General features: G+C 45.2%; 1 protein-coding gene across 3 annotated transcripts in view; it reads left to right on the forward strand.

Annotated features, from left to right (window-relative positions):
- Positions 1 to 24,177, forward strand: part of LOC140191369 (natural resistance-associated macrophage protein 2-like) — a 69,488-nt gene that overhangs the window by 20,397 nt on the left and 24,914 nt on the right. For 2 of the 3 annotated variants that reach the window (XM_072248720.1, XM_072248719.1), the window contains 5 exons: positions 5,162 to 5,268; positions 9,913 to 9,983; positions 15,843 to 15,910; positions 19,731 to 19,886; positions 22,541 to 22,699. In XM_072248720.1, coding sequence (XP_072104821.1) covers positions 5,162 to 5,268; positions 9,913 to 9,983; positions 15,843 to 15,910; positions 19,731 to 19,886; positions 22,541 to 22,699 — 561 coding nt within the window. The remainder of the gene's footprint in view (positions 1 to 5,161; positions 5,269 to 9,912; positions 9,984 to 15,842; positions 15,911 to 19,730; positions 19,887 to 22,540; positions 22,700 to 24,177) is intronic. The other variant, XM_072248721.1, reaches the window with a different exon arrangement.

A 24,177-nucleotide genomic window follows, 5' to 3' on the forward strand; every position in this document is an offset into this window, starting at 1 on the left:
GTTGCTGTATTTTGAAGATGGCATCACCCTTTGAAGATGTCCTTGATGCTGAGGAGGCTAGTGCCCATGATGGAGCTGGCTCGGTTTACAACCCTTCGCTGCTTTTCCCAATCCTGGGCAGTGGCCTCTCTACACCAGACGATGATGCAACCAGTTAGAATGCTCTCCATGGTACATCTGTAGAAATTTCAGAATCAGAATCAGGTTTAATATCACCAGCATATGTCGTGAAATTTGTTAACTTCACGGCAACACTACAATGAAACACATGATAAATCAATATAGAGAAGGAGAAACTAAATTGCATTAAGTATATACAGTATATGTCTATTAAATAGTTAAGTTAAAATAAGAGGTAAAAAAAACAGAAATAAAAAAGTAGTGAGGTAGTGTAAAGAACAGGAATTCTGCAGATGCTGGAAATTCAAGCAACACACATCAAAGTTGCTGGTGAACGCAGCAGGCCAGGCAGCATCTCTAGGAAGAGGTGCAGCCGACGTTTCAGGCCGAGACCCTTCGTCAGGACTAACTGAAGGAAGAGTTAGCAAGAGATTTAAAAGTGGGAGGGGGAGGGGGAGATCCAAAATGATAGAAGACAGGAGGGCGAGGGATGGTAGTGTTCATGGGTTCAATGTCCATTTAGGAATCGGATGCCAGAGGGGAAGAAGCTGTTCCAGAATCGCAGAATTTGTTAAAGCCTTTGGTGACATACCAATTGTCCTCACACTCCTAATGAATTATAGACACTAGCATGCCTTCTTCGTAATCGTATCAATACGTTGGGCCCAGGATAGAACTTTAGAGATGTTGACACCCAAGAACTTGAAACTGGTCACCATTTACACTTCTGACCCTCAACTTCTTCCTGAAGTCCACAATCAGTTTGAGTGCCTACCAGGTACACCATCAGGGCCTGGTGCTTTGCGAGGGTTCACGCTCTTGCAAGATGTTTTGATGCCAGCCTCTGAGACAGACATCACAATGTTGCCAGTTGTTGCAGGGAGTGAATCCTAAAACATTCTTCAAATGAGGCTGTGCGGTTAGAGTGCGGGAAATGAAAAGAGGCAATCAGTTTACTGGGCGTATACTACATGGCCAGTGGGAGACAACATCGAGGTACTACAACAGTAAAACAGACTCCAGAATATAGTTTACGGTTTACAAAAAAAGTGTAGTGCAGTTAAACATATAAAGTGCAAGGGCCACAGCAAGGTAGATTGGAAGATCAAAAATTAGTCTTTATTGTATAAGAGATCTGTTCAAGAGTCTGATAATAGTGGGACAGAAGATGTCCTTGACCTTGGTAGTTCATGTTCTCAGGCTCTTGTGTCTTCTGCTTGAGGAAAGAGATGAGAAGAGAGTATATCCAGGATGGGAGGGGTCCTTGATTATTCTGGCTGCTTTATCGAGGCAGTGGGAAGCGTAGATGGAGTCAATGGAAGGAGGCTGGTTTATGTGATACACAGGGCTGTATCCCCAACTCCCTGCAATTTCTTGCGGTCTTGGGCAGAGCAGTTGCCGTACCAAGCTGCGATGCTTACGGTAAAAATTGGAGGGGTCATCATGGACATGCCGAATTTGCTTAACCTTTTGAGGGAGTAGAGGTGCTGGTGTGTCGTCTTGAACGTAGCATCTACATGTTGGACCTGGACAAGCTGCTGATGCTATTTTAAATCTTAGAACTTGAAGCTCTTAACCACCTCCGCCTCAGCACCATTGATACAGACAGAGGTGTGAACTCTGCCCTGCTTCCTGAAGTCAATGACCAGTTCTTTAGTTTTGCCGAGGGAAAGGTGGTTGTCATGACACCATGTCACTAAGCTCTCTGTCTTCTTCCTGTTCTCCATCTCATTACTGTTTGAAACCTGGTCCACCACTGTGCTGTTATTGCCAACTTAGATCAGAATCTGCTACTCGTATGTAAGTATACAGGCAGTAGAGTTGGGTGTTGAAGATGCAGCCTTATAGGTTACCTGTGTTGAGGATAACTATAGCTGAGGTGTTACTGCCTATCTTTGCTAATTCTGCTTTGTGGCTAGGAAGTCAAGGATTCAGTTGCACAGGGGATTGTGAGTCCCAGGCCTATGAGCTTAGACATTAGTTTGCTTCTGTAATAAATGTTCTATTAAGTACAGTGGATTCCAGTTAATTGAGACACTTCAGGACCAGTACATTTTGGCCCAATTAAGCAGCTGCCCCAGTTAGCTGAAGTTTCATGGAAATAGTTAAAAGGAAAAAAAAAGACAAACTACTGTTTAACTGAGTAACAATTTATGTATTTAAATAAAATACAGAACAATTTAGAACACTACCAATACTACTACAGTTCTATAAAACTGTATTAGTTCCTAATAGTTATCGACAGAGGAATTCATCTGCCATGTTCTTTTGATTGACTGTAAATGAAAAAAAATCTGTGACGACACCTAGTGCAGATAATGGACAGCCTTCAGACAATACTTTAGACGATTGCATTCTCCAAAGTCTTCATTTTCATTGTAACATTCAAGATGATTGTCGATACCTTCATTAATTCCTAAGTTGTTGAAGTATTTAAATCATTGCATTTTCACTCCCGGCCATTTCTGGCATCTCCAAGCCTGAATGCCTGAAACTGCAGTGAGCAAAACCATTCCAAGTTGTCTTGCTGCTTACCCCTTGCCAACTATCAGTGATAAAAATCACGGCTTTCTGAACACAAGCACATGCAATTGACACTGTTTAAAAGCTGATAGCTCTCAGCATGGTGTAGTGTCTAACAGACACACGAGTGCATGTGACCGACGTTAGTTAGAAACTGTTCGGCAACAGTCTCCTGCCCCAATTAAGTGGCATAGTGTCTCAAATAAACAAAAGGAATTCCAACTATTTTCTTGATTTAGATGTTGTTCTTTAAGAGTTGTCCCAAATAAACAGCTGCCCCTATTGATTAACCTGTGGCCCAATTAACCAGAATCCACTGTATATTAAAGGCAAAAAGAGTAACTAGGGAGATAGTAGGTTCCAAAAGGATCAATATGGATGTCCATGTGTAGAATCACAAAGAGGTCTTAAATTAATATTTGTCATTCTTTATTTACTGCAAAGGAGGACGTGGAAGCAAGGGAATTCAGGGAAATGAACAGTGATGTCCTGAAACATGTTCACCTATTGAAACACGAGGTCTTGAAGGACATAAAAATAGATGAATTCCTGAGGTATGGCAGGTGTATTCTAGGACATTGTGGAAGCTAGGGGAAAAAAATTCTGGGACCCTTGCAGAGATATTCTATTTCATCGTTAGCTACAGATGAATTACCAATAGACTGGAGGTTGACTAACGCTGTGCCTTTGTTTAAGAAGGGCTGTAAAGACAGGCCAAGGGACTACAGGCTGGAGAACATCAGTGGATTCTGAGGGATGGGACCTACCTGCATTTGGAAAGGCCAGGACTGATTAGAGATAGTCTGGATGCCCTTGTGCATAGGAAATTTAATTAAGGTTTTTGAGCGGGTGAACAAGAGGATTGAAAATGGCAGAACACTTGGAATTATGTTCAGTTCTGGTTTGCCTCATGTGGATGTGGATGTGGAATCTTTAGAGAGGATACAGAGGATATTTACCAGGATGCTGCCTGGATTACAGAGCATGTCTTATGAGGATAGGTTGAGCGAACTCGGGCTTCTCTCTTTGGACCGCAGGAGGTTGAGAGATGACCTGATCAAGGTGTACAGGATGATAAGAGGCATAGATCAAGTGGATAGCCACAGACTTTTCCCAGGGCAAAAATGACTAATACAAGGAGCATAACTTTAAGGTGATTAGAGGAAGGTATAGGGGAATGTCAGAGGTAGGTTTTTCACACAGAAAGTGGTGGTTGTATGGAACAGCCTGCCAGGGGTGATGATAGAAACAGATACATCAGGGACTCTTAGACGGACCACATAAATAACATAAAAATGGAGGCCTATGTAGGAGAGTAGGTTAAAGGATCGACACAACATCGTGGGCTGAAGAGCCTGCTGAGCTGTAGTGTTCATGGTAGGCAAGTTCAGAAAGTGAGATCGCCTGGGATCCAGGTTGAGCTAGACAGTTGGATAGAAAACTGCCTTGGTGGTAGGAGGCAGAGGGTAGTAATGGAGGGATAGAGGCCTGTAACCAATGGTGTGCTCCAGAGAGCATTGCTGGGTCTACTGTTGCTTGTCATTCACATGAATGATTTGGATGACAATGCGGTTAACATGTAAGTTTGCAGATGACACAAGTACTGGCGAAGTGGTAGATGGTGAAGAAGGTTATAGAGTCACAGAGCTGGTGGGCACATTGGCCCATTCATGTGCATGTTGACCGAGATGTCTATTCAAGCTAATCCCATTTCTCAGAACCTGGCACATATCCATCTAAGCACTTACCATCCACATACCTGTCCACATGTTCTTAAGTGTATCTAATGAACCGGCCTCATCCGTTTCCCCGGAGGCTGTTCCTGTGCTGTACGACTGTATGAGCGTAGCCTGTTAAATGGGCAGAGGGACAGGCTAGGTGGAATTATTCCTGGTAAATGTGAGGTAATGCATTTTGGAAGGAAGAATAACAGTGGGACATACTCCATGAACTGTGGGGCCAATGGGAGTATTGAAGAACTAGGGGGTTCAGTACAGAACTGGGTACAGTTATGATCTCTCCCACAATGAGCACTGGGCCCAGTTCTCGCCTCTCCCACAGTGAGCACTGGGCCCCGTTCTCGCCTCTCCCACAGTGAGCACTGGGCCCAGTTCTCGCCTCTCCCACAGTGAGCACTGGGTCAAGTTCTGGTCCCACAGTGAGCACTGGGTCAAGTTCCGGTCCCACAGTGGAGAGAAGTCTCAAAAGGCTGATCCCATTGCCAGGCATCAAAGTTATGGAAGTGACTGATTAAATCCTGATCCTTTCACTGAATTGCCGGTATCAGCATGATGATCATTCAGAGGGCATTATGGCTGGTAAGGGAATTGAAAAGAATAGCTGGGAGTATTGCTTTAAATTCTTCTCTGGATTGGTAATAGAAAGTCCATGCTCACCCTGACTGCCCCTGATCTGTATAAACGTGTTCTCAGTCGTTGTCTCGTGGGCCCCACTCAGCTGTATCAGACCGCCAGGCCCTGGCTCAGGACTAACACTTACCACCTTGTGAATGTTCCAGTTCCCTCGGATTTTGCTCTGGCTGATGGTGGAACTGGCAATCATCGGTTCGGACATGCAGGAAGTGATTGGATCGGCCATCGCTCTGAACCTGCTGTCTATCGGAAGGTAGGGTGCAGCCACTTTGATCTGTATTTGGTATTGATTGGCACATTTTGGCTGTCCGCTGTGTGCATTTCTTATTCACCCAAATTTCACATTAAATACTGGCAACACACATCAAAGTTGCTGGCGAACACAGCAAGCCAGGCAGCATCTATAGGAAGAGGTACAGTCGACATTTCGGGCCGAGACCCTTCGTCAGGACTAACTGAAAGAAGAGATTTGAAAGGGAGGGGGAGGGGGAGATCCACGTTCCATTCCCATTCTGATATGTCAATCCATGGCCTCCTCTACTGTCGAGATGAAGCCACACTCAGGTTGGAGGAACAACACCTTATATTCCATCTGGGTAGCCTCCAACCTGATGGCTTGAACATTGACTTCTCAAACTTCCGTTAATGCCCCTCCTCCCCTTCTTACCCCATCCCTTATTTATTTATTATTCCCCCCCTTTTTTCCCCTCTTTCTTTTTTCTCTCTCTGTCCCTCTCACAATCACTCCTTGCTTGCTCTCCATCTTCCTCTGGGCTCCCTTCCCCCATTCTTTCTCCCTAGGCCTCCCATCCCCATGATCCTCCTCCTTCTCCAGCTCTGTATCCCTTTTGCCAATCACCTGTCCAGCTCTTGGCTCCATCCCTCCCCCTCCTGTCTTCTCCTATCATTTTGGATCTCCCCCTCCCCCTCCCACTTTCAAATCTCTTACTATCTTTTTTTGTTAGTCCTGACGAAGGGTCTCAGCCCGAAACGTCGACTGTACTTCTTCCTATAGATGCTGCCTGGCCTGCTGCGTTCACCAGCATTTTGTGTGTGTTGCTTGAATTTCCAGCATCTGCAGGTTTTCTCATGTTTGCGACATTAAATACTGGGACTGATTTGCACAAAGCGTGCTCATCCGTTCACTGACTTCAGCAAGGGGTACATTGACGTTCTGGATAATGACCCCAGCACCATTAGGTTTCAACGTCTGATCCACCCAGTAAGTGGAAACGCACACAAAGGAGGAAAGCTGTCCTACCAACAATGTAGTAGTCTCCCTCCTGAATGCATCTTTCTATAACACTACTGCTTCCATGTTACAGTGCCATCGTATCATCCCACAGTGTGTAATCTCTCCACCTTTTGACTATTCCTCTCGTTCACAGACTCCAGCCCTTTGATGACTCCCACTGTCCCCCCAGTCACAGACCTTCTCTGAATATAAGGCTCTGACCCAGTAACAGACACTTGATTAACATGGGTTCTTCCCAAACAATTCTGTGCTGTAGAGCACTGTGATCATCACTATGCCTCCAGGACCAATAGTGACTCCAGTAATTGGATTCTCACCACTAATAGACCTTCATCCATTTCACCCAACAGTAAAATTTCCCAGGAAAGTGACAGTCTCATTGTCTCAGATTCAAGGAGGCACAGAGAGATACAGTCCTTCAGCCCAACAACAACAACAAACCATTTTACACCAATCCTACATTAATACCACTTTTTATTCTCTCCACATTCACATCAACTCTCCCCAGGTTCTACCCTCACCCACACACTGGGGACAATTTATAGTGCCCAATTAACCTACTAAACTGCACGTCTTTGGGATGTGGGAGGAAACTGGAGTGCCCGGGAAACCCATGTGGTCACATGGGGAACGTGCAGACTCCACATAGGCAGTATCTGAGGTCAGGATTCAAGCCGGATTTCTGCAGTTGTCAGGAAGCAACACTGTGCTTTTGTATCTGTCCTATATTAAATTGCATTGCAAGTTCCCTGTAAACCATCTCCCAGTAAAAAAAACCTCCCTCATAATTCAATCTTCCCAGTACAGCCTTCCTCCCATATTAACGATGCCTCAACAGTACAGTCTCACTCTAATGCAGTCCTACAACAATCCAGAGCAGCAATCTTCTTGCGGCAATACAGCCATGCAGCAATTGTTTCACAACTTGCATCTTGCAGCCATTGTCTCGTCATAATATTCTCACACCAATGCAATATTTCAGGCAGCGTTGTAGTCTCTGACCAACGCAGTTTTGCAATGATAGTCTTATCGCAATACCCTCTTGTATCACTGCAGTAATAATAATGCTGCAGTATGGCCTTGACATAATATACAGTCTTTGCGCCAATGCAATTTTGCAAAAATGCAGTCTCACGCAATATCTTATAGCAATAGAATCTTATAGTAATAGGTCTGCAGCATAGTTTCAGCAAAGCAGAAACGTAGCAATAGTCTTGTGCAATGTTTTTGCAGCAACACATGCTCGCAGTAATATCTGCAGTACTGTAATCTTGGTAATGGTTAGATAGTCATTTATAAATAGTCTGGCAGTGGGGCAATTTTGCAGCAACAGTCTCACTATTGCAGTCTCAGAAGAGTATAACCCTACAGCAGTGTCATGCTGGAGTGCAGCCTTGCAGCAAGGAAAGCTCAAAGTAATATTTCACAGCAAGCAGTCTTGTAGTTATACAGGGTTGCGGTAATAGTCTCAGTCATATACGGTTAAAACAATACATTACAGTACTACTAGTCTTAAAACAATGCAGCCTTGCTTTGGGAGCCTCATGGCAGTGCAGTACCCTAGCAATACTACTACCCTTGCAGCAAAAGTTTCACAGAACAAGTCTCACGGCATTGCATTACTGGCAATGGTCGTTTTGGAATAACCATCACACAAGATAGTGTTGTAGCAGTGCTGCCTTGCAGAAATAGTCTTGGAGCAATGCAGTCTCAAACCAATAGTCTTGCAGCAACACACTGATAGAATAGTCGCACATCATGGAACAGGCCTCTTGGCCCATCTCGTCCATGCTGTGTTACCTATTAGCTAGTCCCATCAGCCCATAAACCTCTAAACCTTTCCTATCCATGGACTTATCTAGATGTTTTTTAAACGTTGCTAATGTGTCCATCTCAACCACTATTTCTGGCAGCTCATTCCAAATACTTACCACCCTTTTTGTGAAGAAGCTGCCTCTGGTGTCACTTTTAAATGTCTCATCTCTGATCTTAAACTATGCCCTTTTGTTTTTAGTACCCCTCCCTGGGGAAAAGACTGTGGGCTTTCAACTCGTCCATGATTTAATACACCTCTGTCAGGTCACCCCCTCAATCTCCTACGTTCCATTTTATTAAATTCCAGTCTACACAAATTTTCCAAGTAATCCAGGCCCTCAAGTCAAATAGATGTCCTAGTAAATTGTTTCTTCACTCTTTCTAGTTTAGTAACATCTTTCCTATAGCAAGGCAACCAAAACTGGATGCAATACTCTGTGCGGCCTCACCAATGACTTGTATGACAACAGCATAACTTCACAACTCCTGTACTCAGCACGCTGATTGATACAGTCCAGTTTGCCAGAAAGCCTTTTCCACCACCCTATGTACCCGTGATACTGATTTTAGTGAATTATGCATTTGTATTCCAAAATCTCCCTGTTCCGTAACACTGCAAGGGTCCTGCCATTCACTGTATAATCCCTACCCTGGTTTGATGTTCCAAAATGCAATACCTCACATTCACCAGGATTGAAAGCCATTTGTCAATCCTCAGCCCACTACCCAACTGATCAAGATTCCCCTGTAATTGTTCATACCCTCCTACACTGTCTATAACACCACTTACTATCACAAACTTATTCACCATGTTGTGTACATTCCTATCCAACGTGTTTATAAACACAGTATCACAAAGATCCCAGCACTGAACCCTGTGGACCATCACTAGACAGAGACCTCCAGTCCGAGAAACCACCGTCATCCATCATCCTCTGCTTCCATCCACTGAGACAATTATGAACCCAATCTGATATCTGTCCTTGGATCCCATGTGATCTAACCTTCCAGACTAGTCTGCCATAAGGGACCTTGTCAGAGGCCTTGCTAAAGCCCATATAGGCAACATCCAAGTCCTACCCTCATCTACTCTCTTGATTACTGCCCCAAAAAATTCTAAGAGGTTTATCAGACACAACTTCCCATGCACAAAGCCGTGCTGACTTGTCCAGAATCAGACCTGGACTCTCTAAATATTGGTAGATCCCGTCCCTCAGAATCCCCTCCAACAATGTATCCACCACTGATGTCAGACTCATGGCCTGCCGTTTCTTGGCTTGTTTTTGATACCCTTTTTAAACCATGGTACCACATTAGCCACTCTCCAATCCTCTGGAACTTCACCTGTAGCCAGAGATAAAGCAAAAATCTGTGCAGGGCCTCCATAATTTCTTCTCTAGCTTCCTACAACTTAGTCGGCATGGACAAGCTGGGTTGAAGGGCTGGCTTCCATACTAATTCTAAGACTCCCTAATATCTCCCACACTGACACAATCTCAGTAACAGAGTCTGTCAGCAATGTCACCTCTGAAGTCTCTGATTAATATGATTGAAATGTTATCATCAGAGGCAGGGAATAGCACATGATTCTGGGAAATATGAGGCATTGCTGTAACTTCCTCCGAAGCTGTAAATAGTGTGGTTATGTATGGCAGTTGCCAAAACTGAACAGCTTCTGTGGTAACTGTGCTCGAAGTTTTGACTTGTTGGAAAGAAACATGATGTAGCTGATATTCACATGTTTTGCTGTGCTAGTGGTGGGGGTCAGCGGCCTGAGCCACAGAGGGGTGAGCTATTCGTCTAACCATCTGCTGTCTCCCTGTTTAGGATTCCCCTGTGGGGCGGAGTAATTATAACTATTGCAGACACATTTCTCTTCCTCTTCTTGGATAAATATGGTAAGTTTGATGCCATTTGTATGAGATTGCCAAAGGAAGTTTGCAGAACGTGTAATATTAGTGTTGAATAGTTACTGTTGCTTGAGTGTTAGTGTCATGTGACTCCTTGCTCCTTGGTCTGCAGAGTTATGAGTAAAAGGTTCCAGAGGCGGTCTCTGAGACTGCACACATAGTGTTTGTAAACACAAAGCTTCTGCAGACGCCAGATAACTTGAGCAACACACACAAAATGCCGGAGGAACTCAGCAAGTCAGGCAGCATCCATAGAGGGGAATGAAGAATTCAGGTTCACCCCTCACCCCTTCTCTTCTCCCCACCTGTCTATTACCTCCCTTTGGTTGCCCGTCTCCTCCCCTTTCTTCTATGGTCCTTCTTATCAGATTCCTTCTTTAGTCCTTTTATCTCTTCTATTTATCCCCTTTCAGCTTCTCGCATCATTTTCCCCTCCCCTAGTCTCACCTATCATCTGCCAGTTTGTACTCCTTCCCCTCCCCCTACTTTCTTATTCTCTTGTCGACTCTTTATCCCCTCCATAGATGCTGCCTGACCTGCTGAGTTCCCCCATTGGTAATCATTTTCCAATGTTCTGTAGATTCAGGATCAGTTCCTGTGGATTGGAGGGTGGATAATGTTGTCCCTCTCTTCAAGAAGGGAGGAAGAGAGAAAACATGGAATTATAGACTGGTTAGCCTGACGTTGGTGGTGGGAAAGATGCTGGAGTCAATTATAAAAGATGAAATTACGACACATCTGGATAGCAGTAACAGGATCGGTCCGAGTCAGCATGGATTTATGGAGGGGAAATCGAGCTTGACTAATCTTCTGGAATTTTTTGAGGATGTAACTATGAAAATGGACAAGGGAGAGCCAGTGGATGTAGTGTACCTGGACTTTCAGAAAGCCTTTGATAAAGTCCCACATAGGAGATTAGTGGGCAAAATTAGGGCACATGGTATTGGGGGCAGAGTACTGACATGGATTAAAAATTGGCTGGCTGACAGAAAACAAAGAGTAGCGATTAACGGGTCCCTTTCGGAATGGCAGGCGGTGACCAGTGGGGTACCGCAAGGTTCAGTGCTGGGATCGCAGCTGTTTACAATATATATTAATGATTTAGATGAAGGGATTAAAAGTAACATTAGCAAATTTGCTGATGACACAAAGCTGGGTGGCAGTGTGAAATGTGAGGAGGATGTTATGAGAATGCAGGGTGACTTGGACAGGCTGGGTGAGTGGGCGGATGCATGGCAGATGCAGTTTAATGTGGATAAATGTGAGGTTATCCACTTTGGTGGTAAGAACAGGAAGGCAGATTATTATCTAAATGGAGTCAAGTTAGGAAAAGGGGAAGTACAACGAGATCTAGGTGATCTTGTACATCAGTCACTGAAAGCAAGCATGCAAGTACAGCAGGCAGTGAAGAAAGCTAATGGTATGCTGGCCTTCATAACAAGGGGAATTGAGTATAAGAGCAAAGAGGTCCTTCTGCAGCTGCACAGGGCCCTGGTGAGACCACACCTGGAGTATTGTGTGCAGTTTTGGTCTCCAAATTTGAGGAAGGGCATTCTTGCTATTGAGGGAGTGCAGCGTAGGTTCACAAGGTTAATTCCCGGGATGGCGGGACTGTCATATGTTGAAAGATTGGAGCGACTGGGCTTGTATACACTGGAATTTAGAAGGATGAGAGGGGATCTGATTGAAACATATAAGATTATTAAGGGATTGGACACGCTGGAGGCAGGAAGCATGTTCCCACTGATGGGTGAGTCCAGAACCAGAGGCCACAGTTTAAGAATTAGGGGTAGGCCATTTAGAACGGAGTTGAGGAAAAACTTTTTCACCCAGAGAGTGGTGGATGTATGGAATGCTCTGCCCCAGAAGGCAGTGGAGGCCAAGTCTCTGGATGCTTTCAAGAAAGAGATGGATAGAGCTCTGAAAGATAGCGGAATCAAAGGTTATGGGGATAAGGCAGGAACTGGATACTGATTGTGGATGATCAGCCATGATCACAGTGAATAGCAGTGCTGGCTCAAAGGGCCGAATGGCCTACTCCTGCACCTATTGTCTATTGTCCAGCATTTTTTGTGCATTGCCCATTGTGTTTAAGCTCACATGTAGCAACATGTACACTCTGCATTGGACTTTGATGGCAGTGACTTGGACAGGCTGCCCCAAAAAATTCTAAGCGATTTATCAGACACAACTTCCCATGCACAAAGCCGTGCTGACTTGTCCAGAATCAACCAATCAACTTGATTGATGTTAGCATGTGGGAGGACACCGGAGCAGCCGGGGTCAGGGTTGAAGCCAGGGCTCTAGAGCTGGGAGACAGTAGCCCTGTCTGCTGTGCCACTGTGCTGGCCATTTGGCTGAACGAGTGCACTCACCCAGATCCATCATGAGCAGAACGGGTTTATTGGCTTAGATCCACAAAAACCAATAAGAGGCTGACGAACAGGTTTACTCATATTTCAGGATGACGTAGGCACCACTGTCAAGGCCAGCATTTATTGCCTATCCCAAGCTGTCCTGAAGAAGGTGGCGGGGTGAACCACAGTGCTGTTAGAGGAGGAGTTCAGGGTTCAGATCCAGTGATGATGAAGGAATGGAGTATGTTTCCAAGCCCGGATGGAGCCTGCAGGCGGTGTACTTACTGCCTTTGTCCTTCTGGGTGGTGGTGGTCACAAGCTTGTGCACAGTGTAGAGGGTTCACACTGCAGCCTCTATCTATTGGTCATGGAGAGAGGGAATGTTTAGAGGAGGGGGGGTGGGAATGGGGTGTCAATCAAGCAAACTGTTTTATTCTGGATAACCTTGAGTCTCTTGAGAGTCGCTGGAACTGCACGCACCCAGGTCAGTGGGGAGTGCTCCATCATACCCCTGACTTGTGCCTCGTAGATGGTGCAAAGGTTTTGGGGTGTCACTCACCACAGGATCCCACCCTCTGACCTGCTCTGGTAGCCATGGTATTTATGTGTCTGCTTTCACTGAGGTTCTGGTCATTGGTGACTGGAATGCTAGGTCGCTCAACTCTCTCTTGTTGGAGATGGCCAATCAGTGGCACAATGTTTATGCTACCTATAGCCCATGTCTGAATTTTGCTGTGGGCCAACATGGATTGCTTCATTTGCTGAGAAGCTGTGAATGAAACTGAACCCATCAGTGACCATCCCCACTTCTGACCATATGACGGGAGGAAGGTCCCTGATGAAGATGGTTCAGCGCAGGATACTCTGCCCTGAAGAACCCCTGCAGCTGGTGTGATTGACCTCCAACAGCCACAACAGTCTTTGTTCAAGGTGGTGACTCCACCCACTGCACTCCATCCTTTGTCCACTGACCTCAGTATCACAGGGCTCCTTGACGTTACACTCGGCCAAACACTGCCCTGATATTGAGGGGCATCACTCTCACCTCACCTCTGGAGTTCAGCTCTTTGGTCTGTGTTTGGACCTGGGCTCTGGCCAAGTCTGGAGATGAGTGGTCCAAACTGGGCAAGGATAAGCAGCTTGTTCGTGAGTCAATACTGCTGACACCGTTGTCAACAACAGCTCCTGTACTTCACTGAAGATTGATTGAAGATAGATTGGATGTATCCCTTTTGCGAACAGAACACACTTCTCCACATAGTTGAGTAGATGCCAGTACTGTAACTGTACTGGGACATCTGGGACAGAGACACAGCTCTTTCTGGAGCACAGCTGTCCTGTCCTATAGCTGGGGTGGTATTTGGTCCTGTAGCCTTTAAAGAGATTAGCATTATTTGCCACATGTACAGTACATTGAAACATACAATGAAATGTATTGTTTGCGTCACGAATGTGCTGGGGCATCCTACAAGTGTTGCCGTGTTTCCAGTGCCAGCACAGCATGCCCATAACTTACTAACTCTCACCCGGGCGTCTTTGGAATATGGGAGGAAACCGGAGCCGCCTCCTCCCATTACCTGATGTCTCCACCAGCGATGCACCTGAAACTTGTGGGCATAGTGAAAGCAAAGTGAACCACAGGGGTGGGGAAAGCTTGCTAACTGGTGCCACACCTCAGTCGTGAGTCCGGTTGGTTGCATCATGAAACTAATCATGTGCTTATATTTGCAACGCTCCTAATTCAGGACGCTGTCGTGAAAATAGAAAACGCCGGAAGCACTCAACAGGGTCAGGCAGTGTCTGTGGAGGGAGAAAGGGTGAAAGTTTCTTCATCAGAACTGAAGTTAGAAAAGAGAACACAAAACATAGAGAAGGAGAGCACAGGACCAGGCTCACCGGTGATAAATGAACGGAAATGTTTGGGCAAACAATGTGTTTCACTGTATGTTTTGATGAACGGTACATGTGATAAATAAATGAATCTGAATCTGTGCTGACTTTTCTGAATGGGTCAGGTACTTTTAGTACATAGAACAGTAAACTATGGGAACAGGACCTTCAGCCCACAAATTGAATTAAATTGAATTGACTTTGTTACTTACATGAGGAGTAAAAATCTTTGTTACGTCTCCATTCAAATATGCGATGTGCAATTATGTAATTTATAACACAGCTGGTGTGTACAGACCACATGAGATCCTCAGTGATGTGTATGCCGAGGAACTCGAAGCTGTTCACCCTCTCAACCCCAGGTCCATTGACGTCAGTAGGGGTTAGCTTGTCTCTTTTCCTCCTGTAGTCTGCGGCGACCATGAGGTCAATTTAAACTGAAGATCTAACTGCACATGGTACCTGCCTTTACCACCTCCTCTGGCAGCTCATTCCACACGCAGACCATCCTTCGTGTGAAAGAGGATGTTCTGTATATGGAATGATCTGCCAGAGGAAGTTTCACTTGCAGAGTTGAAAGATATTAAAGGGACCCATCAAACCCCATTTAAATTGCTCATCTCTTAACTTAAACCTATGCCCTTTAGTTTTTGGTTCCACAACCTTGAGAAAAAGATGATGTGCAGTCATCTTTTCTTGCAGTTGTATAAGATGGTGAGACTGCAGATGTAGCAACACACACAAAATGCCGGAGGAACTCAGCAGGCCAGGCAGCATCTATGGAAATGAATAAGCAGTTGACGTTTCAGGCCGAGACCCTTCATCAGGACTTGAAAAACAGATGAGGTCAGAGTAAGAAGGTGGGTGTGGGGGGGGAGAGCTGGAAGAAGTGCAAGGTGGTAGGTGATAGGTGAAACCAGCAGAGGGGGAGAGGTGAAGTAAAGAGCTGGGAAGTTGGTTGGTGAAAGAGATAAAGGGCTGGAGAATGGGAATCTGATAGGAGAGGACAGAAGACCATGGAAGAAAGGGAAGGGGGAGGAGCACCAGGGAGAGGTGATGGGCAGGTAAGGAGATGAGGTGAGAGGGGAAACAAGAATGGGGAATGGTGAAAGTGGGGGGGGGGCAATTCCCATAAGTTCGAGAAATAATGTTCATGTCATCAGGTTGGAGGCTACCCAGACAGAATATAAGGTGTTGTTCCTCCAGCCTGAGTGTGGCAGCAGAGGAGGCCATGGACTGACAGAGTCAGAAGGGAATGGGAGGTAGAATTGAAATCAATTGCCACCGGGAAATCCTGCTTTTTCTGGCGAATGGAGCGTAGGTGCTCTGCAAAGCAGTCTCCCAACCTATGTCAGGTCTCATCGATATATAGGAGGCCACACCGGGAGCACTCGATACAGTAGATGATCCCAAAAGACTCACAAGTGAAGTGTTGCCTCACCTGGACGGACTGTTTGGGGCCCTGAATGATAGTGAGGGAGAGAGTGTAGGGGCAGGTGCAGCACTTGTTCTGCTTGCAAGGATAAGTGCCAGGAGGGAGATCAGTGGAGAGGGACGAGTGGACAAGGATCAATGTAACAGTTGCCCAATTTCTCCTCAGGTCTGAGAAAACTGGAAGCTTTGTTCGGGTTCCTTATTACAGTTATGGCCGTCACGTTTGGCTATGAGGTAAGTTGGTTTCTTTGAACAATTTTTTAAAAATTTAGTATACCCATGTGGTTGCTTCACTATTTTTATTGATTTTTCTCTGTGATCTGAGTGTCAATGCCAAGGTCAGTATTTACTTTATAAGGCATTGATCAGACTGCATTGTAATGAGAGCAGTTTTAGGCCCCATATCTAAGAAAGGATGTGGCGGCTTTGGAGAGGGTCCAGAGGAGGTTCACAAGAATGATCCTGAGAATAAAAGGGTTAATGTATGAGGAGTGTTTGATGGCTCTTGGCCTGTACTCATTGCAGTTTATAAGAATGAGGGGGAATCTTATTGAAACCTATTGAATATTGAAAAGCCTATATAGAGTGGATGTAGAAAGGAAAGCCATTGGGTATATTTAAAGTGGAGGTTGCTAGATTCTTGATTTGTAAGGGTTTCAAAGGTTATGGAGACAAGGCAGGAGAATGAGGTTGAGGTGAGAAAATAAATCAGCCATGATGGTATAGTACAGCAGACTCGATGGGCTGAATGGCTTAATTCTGTTCCTATGTCTTATGGTTTTACTGACCATCCCTATTTATCCCTTTAGAAGATGGGGGTGATCTGTGTCTTTGAACCATTACAGTCCTTCTGGTGAAGGTGCTCCCACACTGAGCTATTGGGGAGGACTTAGTCCCAGTGATGCTGAAAAAATATTAGGTTTGGATTTGCTTTTGTTTTTTTGTACTTGTTTTCATACTTTAAATCTTACTCAATTATGCATTTGTGATTTGCCTGACATAATTGCAGTGTTTTGCTAATGGAGGCAGAAAGATCTCGGTCAGAAACGTCGACTGTTTATTCACTTCCATTGATGTCCCCTGGTCTGCTGAGTTCCTCCAGCGTCTTGTGTGTGTTGCCCCAGAGAATGCAGCTACTGGAATCTGGAGCAAAAGCTCTGATGCAGAGCCCCGACTCAAAACATGGACAATTCCTTTCCTCCCACAGATGGTGCTGGAGCCAGTTGAGTTCCTCCAGCTGTTTGTTTGTTGCCCCAGTGCTTTGCAAAGTTTTTCAGTACAAGACTCAGCCTCCAGGAGCCCATCTGGGGTCCAATGCTCAGTATCCTGAAGTTCTTCTTGTACATGAATGGACTGAAGTCCAGTAACATTGGTTGAATCAATCAATGGTACAAGATGATTGTATAAGTAAATTTCTCCATTCTGCTAGGCCCAGGCTGAATAACCAAATCAATCAGCACAAGTCTCTCTGAGTTTCTGTCTGTGTAAAGTTTAGTGGGTGTGCAGAGCCATGAATCCCACTCCCAAGAAGGACGAGGGCAGCAGGTGCAACAGAACACCACCACCTGCAGGCTCCCCTTCAGCTCGCACACCGGCCTGACTTATTCATTTAGAGACAATAGACAATAGGTGCAGGAGTAGGCCACTCAGCCCTTCGAGCCAGCACCACCATGCACTGTGATCATGGCTGATCATCCACAATCAGTACTCTTATCCTGCCTTATCCCCATATCCCTTGACTCCGCTATCATGAAGAGCTCTATCTAACTCTTTCTTGAAAGCATCCAGAGAATTGGCCTCCACAGCCTTCTGGGTCAGAGCATTCCACAGAGCCACAACCCTCTGGGTGAAAAAGCTTTTCCTCAACTCCGTTCTAAATGGCCTACCCCTTATTCTTAAACTGTGGCCTCTGGTTCTGGACTCACCCATCAGCGGGAACATGTTTCCTGCCTCTAGCATGTTCAATCCCTTAATAATCTGAAATGTTTCAATCAAATCCCCTCTCATCCTTCTAAATTCCGGTGTATACAGCTCAATAACAAAACTTTCTGGCCCCTCTGAGCCCATGCGACCCAATTACAGCCTTGTGGCCAAATAACCTACTAATCCATACATCTGGAAACTGGAGCACCGGCCCAACCCTACACAGGGGCGGGAACTGATCCCAGGTCACTGGTGCTGTGATAGCGTTACGCTAACCACTACACTACCATGCCACTCCATGTAACCTGGGAACACATCTTTGTTCCTTCCTCACTGGGTTTAAACCCTGGATCTCCCTCCCCAACAGCACTGTGGGAGCACTTTCACCAGAAGGGCTGCAGCGGTTCAAGAAGGCATCTCGCCCCCACCTTCTCAAGGGGTAATTTGAGAAGGGAAATAAATAGCCAGTAACTCTCACACCCTGTAAATTAATTTTTAAACAAAGTTGCCCAGTTACATTCCTCAACACTCTCCGTATGTTCATATAACTAAAGACAGAAGATAAAAGAAGCACTCAGCGGCAGGCAGCAACTGCAGAAAAAGAAACAGTTAATGGATCAGATCACTGACTGTTCATCAGACCTGGAAGAGAGAGAAAACAAGTTAGCTTAAGTTGCAGAAAAGTTGTTGGGGGCGGGGGGAATTGATAGGACAAAGGAAAAATCTGAGTCAGATGGGTTAGTTAGAAGCAGATGCTGTTCTTTGTCTGAGTTGTGTGTTGCTTATCGCAGGGCTGTGGGATCTGCCCAAGCTGTACCAATGGATAAGGAAAGATTCAGTAAAATCACAGATCAGACCTGTCCCTCAAGCTTGCATTGGGTCTCACCGTGACAGTGCAGGAAGCTACTGACTGAGGGATCAGAGTGGGAATGGGTTGGAGAATTAAAGTGACAGCTGCTTCACAAAGCCATTACCCGATTTGAATCTGGTTTCTCCAGTGTAGAGGAGTCTATGTTTAGTGGCCACTTTATTAGGTACCTCCAGTACATAATAAAATGGCCACTGAGAGCATATTCGTGGTCTTCTGTTGCTTTACCCCATCCACTTCAAATTCGACATGTTGTGTGTTCAGAGATGCTCTTTTGCACACCACTGTTGTAACACGTGGTTATTTGTGTTACTGTCACCTTCCTGTCAGCTTGAACCAGTCTGGCTATTCTCCTGTGACCTCTCTCATTAACAAGGCGTTTTCTTCCACAGAACTGACACTCACTAGATGATTATTTTTTTGTGCCATTCTCTGTAAACTTGAAACCGTTGTGTGTGAAAATCCCAGAATATCAGCAGCTTCTGAGATACTCAAACCACACTGTCTGGCACCAACAATCATTCCATGGTCAAAGTCACTTAGATCACATTTCTTCCCCATTCTGATATTTAGTCTCAACAACAACTGAACCTCGTGACCATGTCTGCCTGCTTATTTTTAAATTTTAGCTAGAGATACTGTATAGCATGGAACAGGTCCTCCCGCACCAATGAGCCACACCACACAGCAACCCAGTTAGTAGGTTAATTGGTCATTGTAAATTGTCCTGTGATTAGGCTAGGGTTAAATAGGTGGGTTGCTGGGCGGTGTGGTTTGTTGGCTGGAAGGGCCTGTACCACGTTTTATCCCTAAATAAACTGAAAATTTAAAAAGCACCTATTAAGCACTAGCCTAGTCTCAGGACAATTTACAATGTCCAATTAACCTACTAAGTGATACATTTTTTGGAGAAAACCTATATAGTCACGGAGAGAGCGTACAAACTTCTTACAGACTGCACCGTATTTGAACTCCAAACTCCGATGCCCCGAGCTGTAACGGAACTGAACTACCATGGTGCCATTGAGAACATTGAGGTGCTGCCACGTGATTGGTTGATTACATATTTGCATGAACGAGCGGACGTGCAGGCGGGCCTAATAAAGTGGCCACTGACTGTACATTGTGAACACTGAGTGCAATAGATTCTTTGATCTCCATTGACTGCACATTTGTGTCTGGGGACACCGGTGGCGGGGGGGGGGGGGTGGAGTGTAAAGTGACTCACCTCACAGACTGTGTTCTTGTGCTCTCTGTCCGCAGTATATAATTGTGAAGCCAGACCAGCGGCAGCTGCTAAGGGGGATGTTTGTGCCCAGCTGCGAGGGCTGTAAAAGCCAGCAGCTGCAGCAGGCAGTCGGCATCGTTGGCGCCGTGATCATGCCTCACAATATCTACCTGTACTCTGCTCTGGTCAGGGTAAGTGGCCGTCAGAGCCAGTGAGCATGGAGCAGTGTGTCCAAACAGAACACTGACGTAAGGCTGCTCTACACATATGTTCCACATAGCTTTGGAGTATTAATTCATGGATAACTTGTTGCACATTTCCTCATTTTAATGATTATCTTAATTGGTTTCAACCCAAGCTAGTTCTGAAGCACTGATAGACTGAATGACTGTCATTGCTATCAACTGCAAGCAGAGGGGAATTGTACCTTCTGGGACTTAAGCCTGACTTATACTTCTGCGTCAAATCTATGCCGTAAGTACCGCGTACCCTACACCGTAGGGTGACGTGCACCTCCCCAAATAAGTAACTCACGCGTCTCGACGACACAGACCGCAACAACTGTGATTGGTCCGCTTGGCAGCATCACATTTCCACTTACACATTTCTGGTTGCTTTTCTCCGCCATGTCTGTACGCTGATGTGAAATAAATGGTTGGAGACGATGAACCAAATTGTCAACTCTACCTGCTGACATCCGAAAATATTTGAAATGCATTTCCTCGTCCATGTCTCTCACAAAGAAGCTCAACACAGTGACATAGAAACCCCACCGCCAACTAGCGTTTTGGCGGTGAATTGCAGAGCGACGCAGACACAACAATGCATGCTTGCTACGGCGTAGACGAGCTACGCAGAAGTATAAATCAGGCTTTAGACTCATAACTCAAGCCCTCCAGTCGTGGCAACATCATTGTGAATCCTTTCTGTATTCTCTCCAGTTTAATCACATCTTTCTTGTAGTATGGTGACCAGAACTGCACACAATGTTCCAGCTGTGGTCTCACCAACATCTTATATATCTGTAACATGACATACAACTTCTATATTCGATGCCTCAGGGATGAAGGCAAGAATATCATCCATCTTCTCTACCACGTTGTCAACCTGGGAAACCACTTTCAGGGAACAATGTACCTGTAGCTCTTGGTCTTTCTGTTTTACAACACTCCCCAGGGCTCTGTTTACTGCGTAATTATTGCCCTCATTTAACTTCCTAAAATACTTAACCGTGCACTTGTCTGAGTTAAGTTCCACTGTCCATTCCTTTGCCCACTTCCCCAGTTGATCTAGATCCTGCAGATAACATCAACTACCCTGCCCTCATTAATTTTCTTGACCACTTCTTCAAAAAACTCCATTAAATTCACAGGACCTGATTCCCCACATGCAAATCCATGCTGATTCCCCCTAATCCGTCTTTGCCTTTCCAAATGCAGGTAGATACCATTGCTCAGAATCCTCACCTGTAACTTCCTCAGAACTGATGTTGGACTCACCAACATGTAGCTCCCTTGCTTATCCTTGCAGCCCTTCATAAACAACATCAGCCACCCTCGAGTCTTGCAGCACCTCACCCGTGGCTAATGATAGAACATAGAACATGATAGCACAATACAGGCCACTTGGCCCACAATGCTGTGCCGACCTTTTAATCTACTCTAAGATCAATCTAATGCTTCTCTCCTACATAACCCTCCATTTTTCTATCATCCATGTGCCTATCTAAGAGTTTTTAAAATGTCCCTAATGTATTTGCCCCTATTACTGTTCACCCCCGCCCGGCAGGGTGCTTTACACATCACCACTCTGTGTAAAAGCTTACCACTGACATCCTCCCTATACTTTCCTCTGATCATCTTAAAATTATGCCCCCGACATTAGCCATTTCCACCCTGGGAGAAAAATCTCTGGCTATCCATTTGATCTATGCCTGTTATCATCTTGTACAAGTCTATCATGTCACCTCTCATCCTCCTTCATTCCAAAAAGAAAAGATGATACAAATCTCTCTGTCAGGGCCTGAGCAATTTCTTTCTTGGCTTTCCACAATGTCCTAAGACACATATGATCAGACCCTGGGGCTTTATCCACCTTTATGCACCTCATGACTGCCAACGTCTCCTCGTTTAACATGCGCTACTCTGGAACAGCTTCAGTGACATCTGGAGCAGCTGCCTGTGGAGAGGGTAGATAGGGGCTAGGAGTCTGGGACAGGGAAGGTCATGGCTTTTCTTGTGTATTCTACTCTAACCCTAGTCACTCGGACTTTCTCCAGAGCTGATCTGAATCAGCAACATCAGGCAAAGGTCATCGTCTGATCGTGCCAGGTTTAGCTGCCAATTTACCTGATTTCCAGCCTTCCTCAGAACATGATGGTTCAAGGCTCTCACCCGAGGCTTCCTAGCATTTCCCATGGAAAGTATGTAATCCTCAACATCCCAAATAAAAACAACTCATTGTAATTACACAAGAAAGCAAGCATAGGAGTATGATCCATCCCAGGCCTCAGCTCAGCTGCGCCAGTTCCCATAATCCTCTATTCCTTGATTATCAAATACCCAACCTGTCTACTTTAAATTTTGCTAATGATAATGGGGACAGGTAAGTCCATAGATCAATCCCCCATGTGCTATTGGTGGGATCTTGCTCTGCACAAATTTTACCCCCCCCCCGTGTGTTGCTAAAACAAAAGACAACTTGAACTTCAGTATGATTCTGATTGAAGCTTTGAGTTCGTGTGAAACACTGAGGTGGCAAAAATCGGGGAGAAACGTCAACCTCTGGGACTAACTGAAATTGATGTTACTCTCTCTCTCTCTTTCTTTTTCTCTCTCTCCTTCAGTCCAGGGACGTGAATCGAGCCAATAAGAAGGAAGTGAGGGAGGCGAATCGTTACTTCTTCATCGAAGCCTGTCTGGCTTTGTTTGTGTCTTTCCTCATTAATGTCTTTGTGGTCTCGGTGTTTGCAGAAGCTTTTTATAATCAGACCAACGCACAAGTGGTAAGTGTGGGAGTGAGAAATAACTGGATATACTGGTGCCCAGTCATTGCACACTGGCGCCATGTTTTGAGCAGGTCTATGGCTAGGTAGTCACTGACGATTTCTGCCATCTTTGTTCACAACCAGTCATCCAGTCCTGCCAAATAACCTTATGTACAGTACTTTTGATATAGTTCACAGAGTCATACAGCACAGAAACAGGCCCTTCGGCCCAACTGGTCTGTTCTGACCAAGATTTCCATCTGAGCTAGTCCCATTTACCTACATTTCTCCCACATCCCTCTAAACCTTTCCTATCCATGGACCTGCCCAAGTACCCTTTAAATGTTGTAAATGTACCTGCTTCAACCACTTCCTCTGGCAGCTCGTTCTATATACTGTATGAACCACCCTCTGGGTGAAAAGGTTGCCCCTCAGATTCCTATTACATCTTCCCCCCTGTCACTGTAAACCTGTGCCCTCTAATTCTGGGAAAAAAGGCTCTATCTAAGAGAGGGGGTAACAAGGGGGTAGACAACATTTGTCCTCAGATTTCTCAAAAGATACACACATGGATAAGTTCAATGCTAAAGGCTGTGTGTGTCCTACAGTCAGAAGCAGGCCAAGGGAACAATTCTGAGAATATCTGCCGATGCTGGAAATCCAAGCAACACACACAGGATGCTGGAGGAGCTCAGCAGGTCAGGCAGCATCTATGGCAAGGAGTACAGTCGACATTTCGAGCCGAGCCTTCAGCAGAACTCATCAGGATTCGTGTGTGTGTGTGTGTGTGTGTGTGTGTGTGTGTGTGTGTGTGTTGCAAGGAAACAATTCATTCACTCTGGTCCATGCTCCATCTGTGAGTCTCAGTGCCAGATTTTACAGTACTCTAAACACTCTTCTTCCCCCAGCAGAAGAGCTGATACTCAGGATTAGATAAACTATGCTTTTGAAATTCAAAATGCAAGAGGTGGACAGTAATTACCTCCAGAATAAATTACTTCCAGAACTCCAGCGCCCAGGGCATGCCCTTTTCTCACTGTTACCATCAGGTAGGAGGTACAGAAGCCTGAAGGCACACACTCAGCGATTCAGGAACAGCTTCTTCCCCTCTGCCATTTGATTCCTTAATGGACATTGAAGCTTTGGGGACACTACCTCACTTTTTTAAAAATATAGTATTTCTGGTTTTTTGCACAATTTTTAATCTATTCATGTGTGCTGTATAAAGTGTACCGAATAAGATTTACTTATTTATTTTTTTTCTCTTCTATATTATGCATTGCCTTGAACTGCTGCTACTAAGTTAACAAATTTCACGTCACATGCCAGTGATCATAAACCTGATTCTGATTGTCTGTACAATAAGTCTGTTGATGGCTGATATCATTTACTCTGGGATCTCAGTGTTACATTTGTAACAGTTTACCAAAGTGACTTGATCACACTTAGATGCCATAATGCCAAAACCCCTCTGGTGTCCTCAGTGCCACTTTGCA

Source organism: Mobula birostris, chromosome X (assembly GCF_030028105.1).
Source record: "Mobula birostris isolate sMobBir1 chromosome X, sMobBir1.hap1, whole genome shotgun sequence".
Taxonomy (NCBI): Eukaryota; Metazoa; Chordata; class Chondrichthyes; order Myliobatiformes; family Myliobatidae; genus Mobula; species Mobula birostris.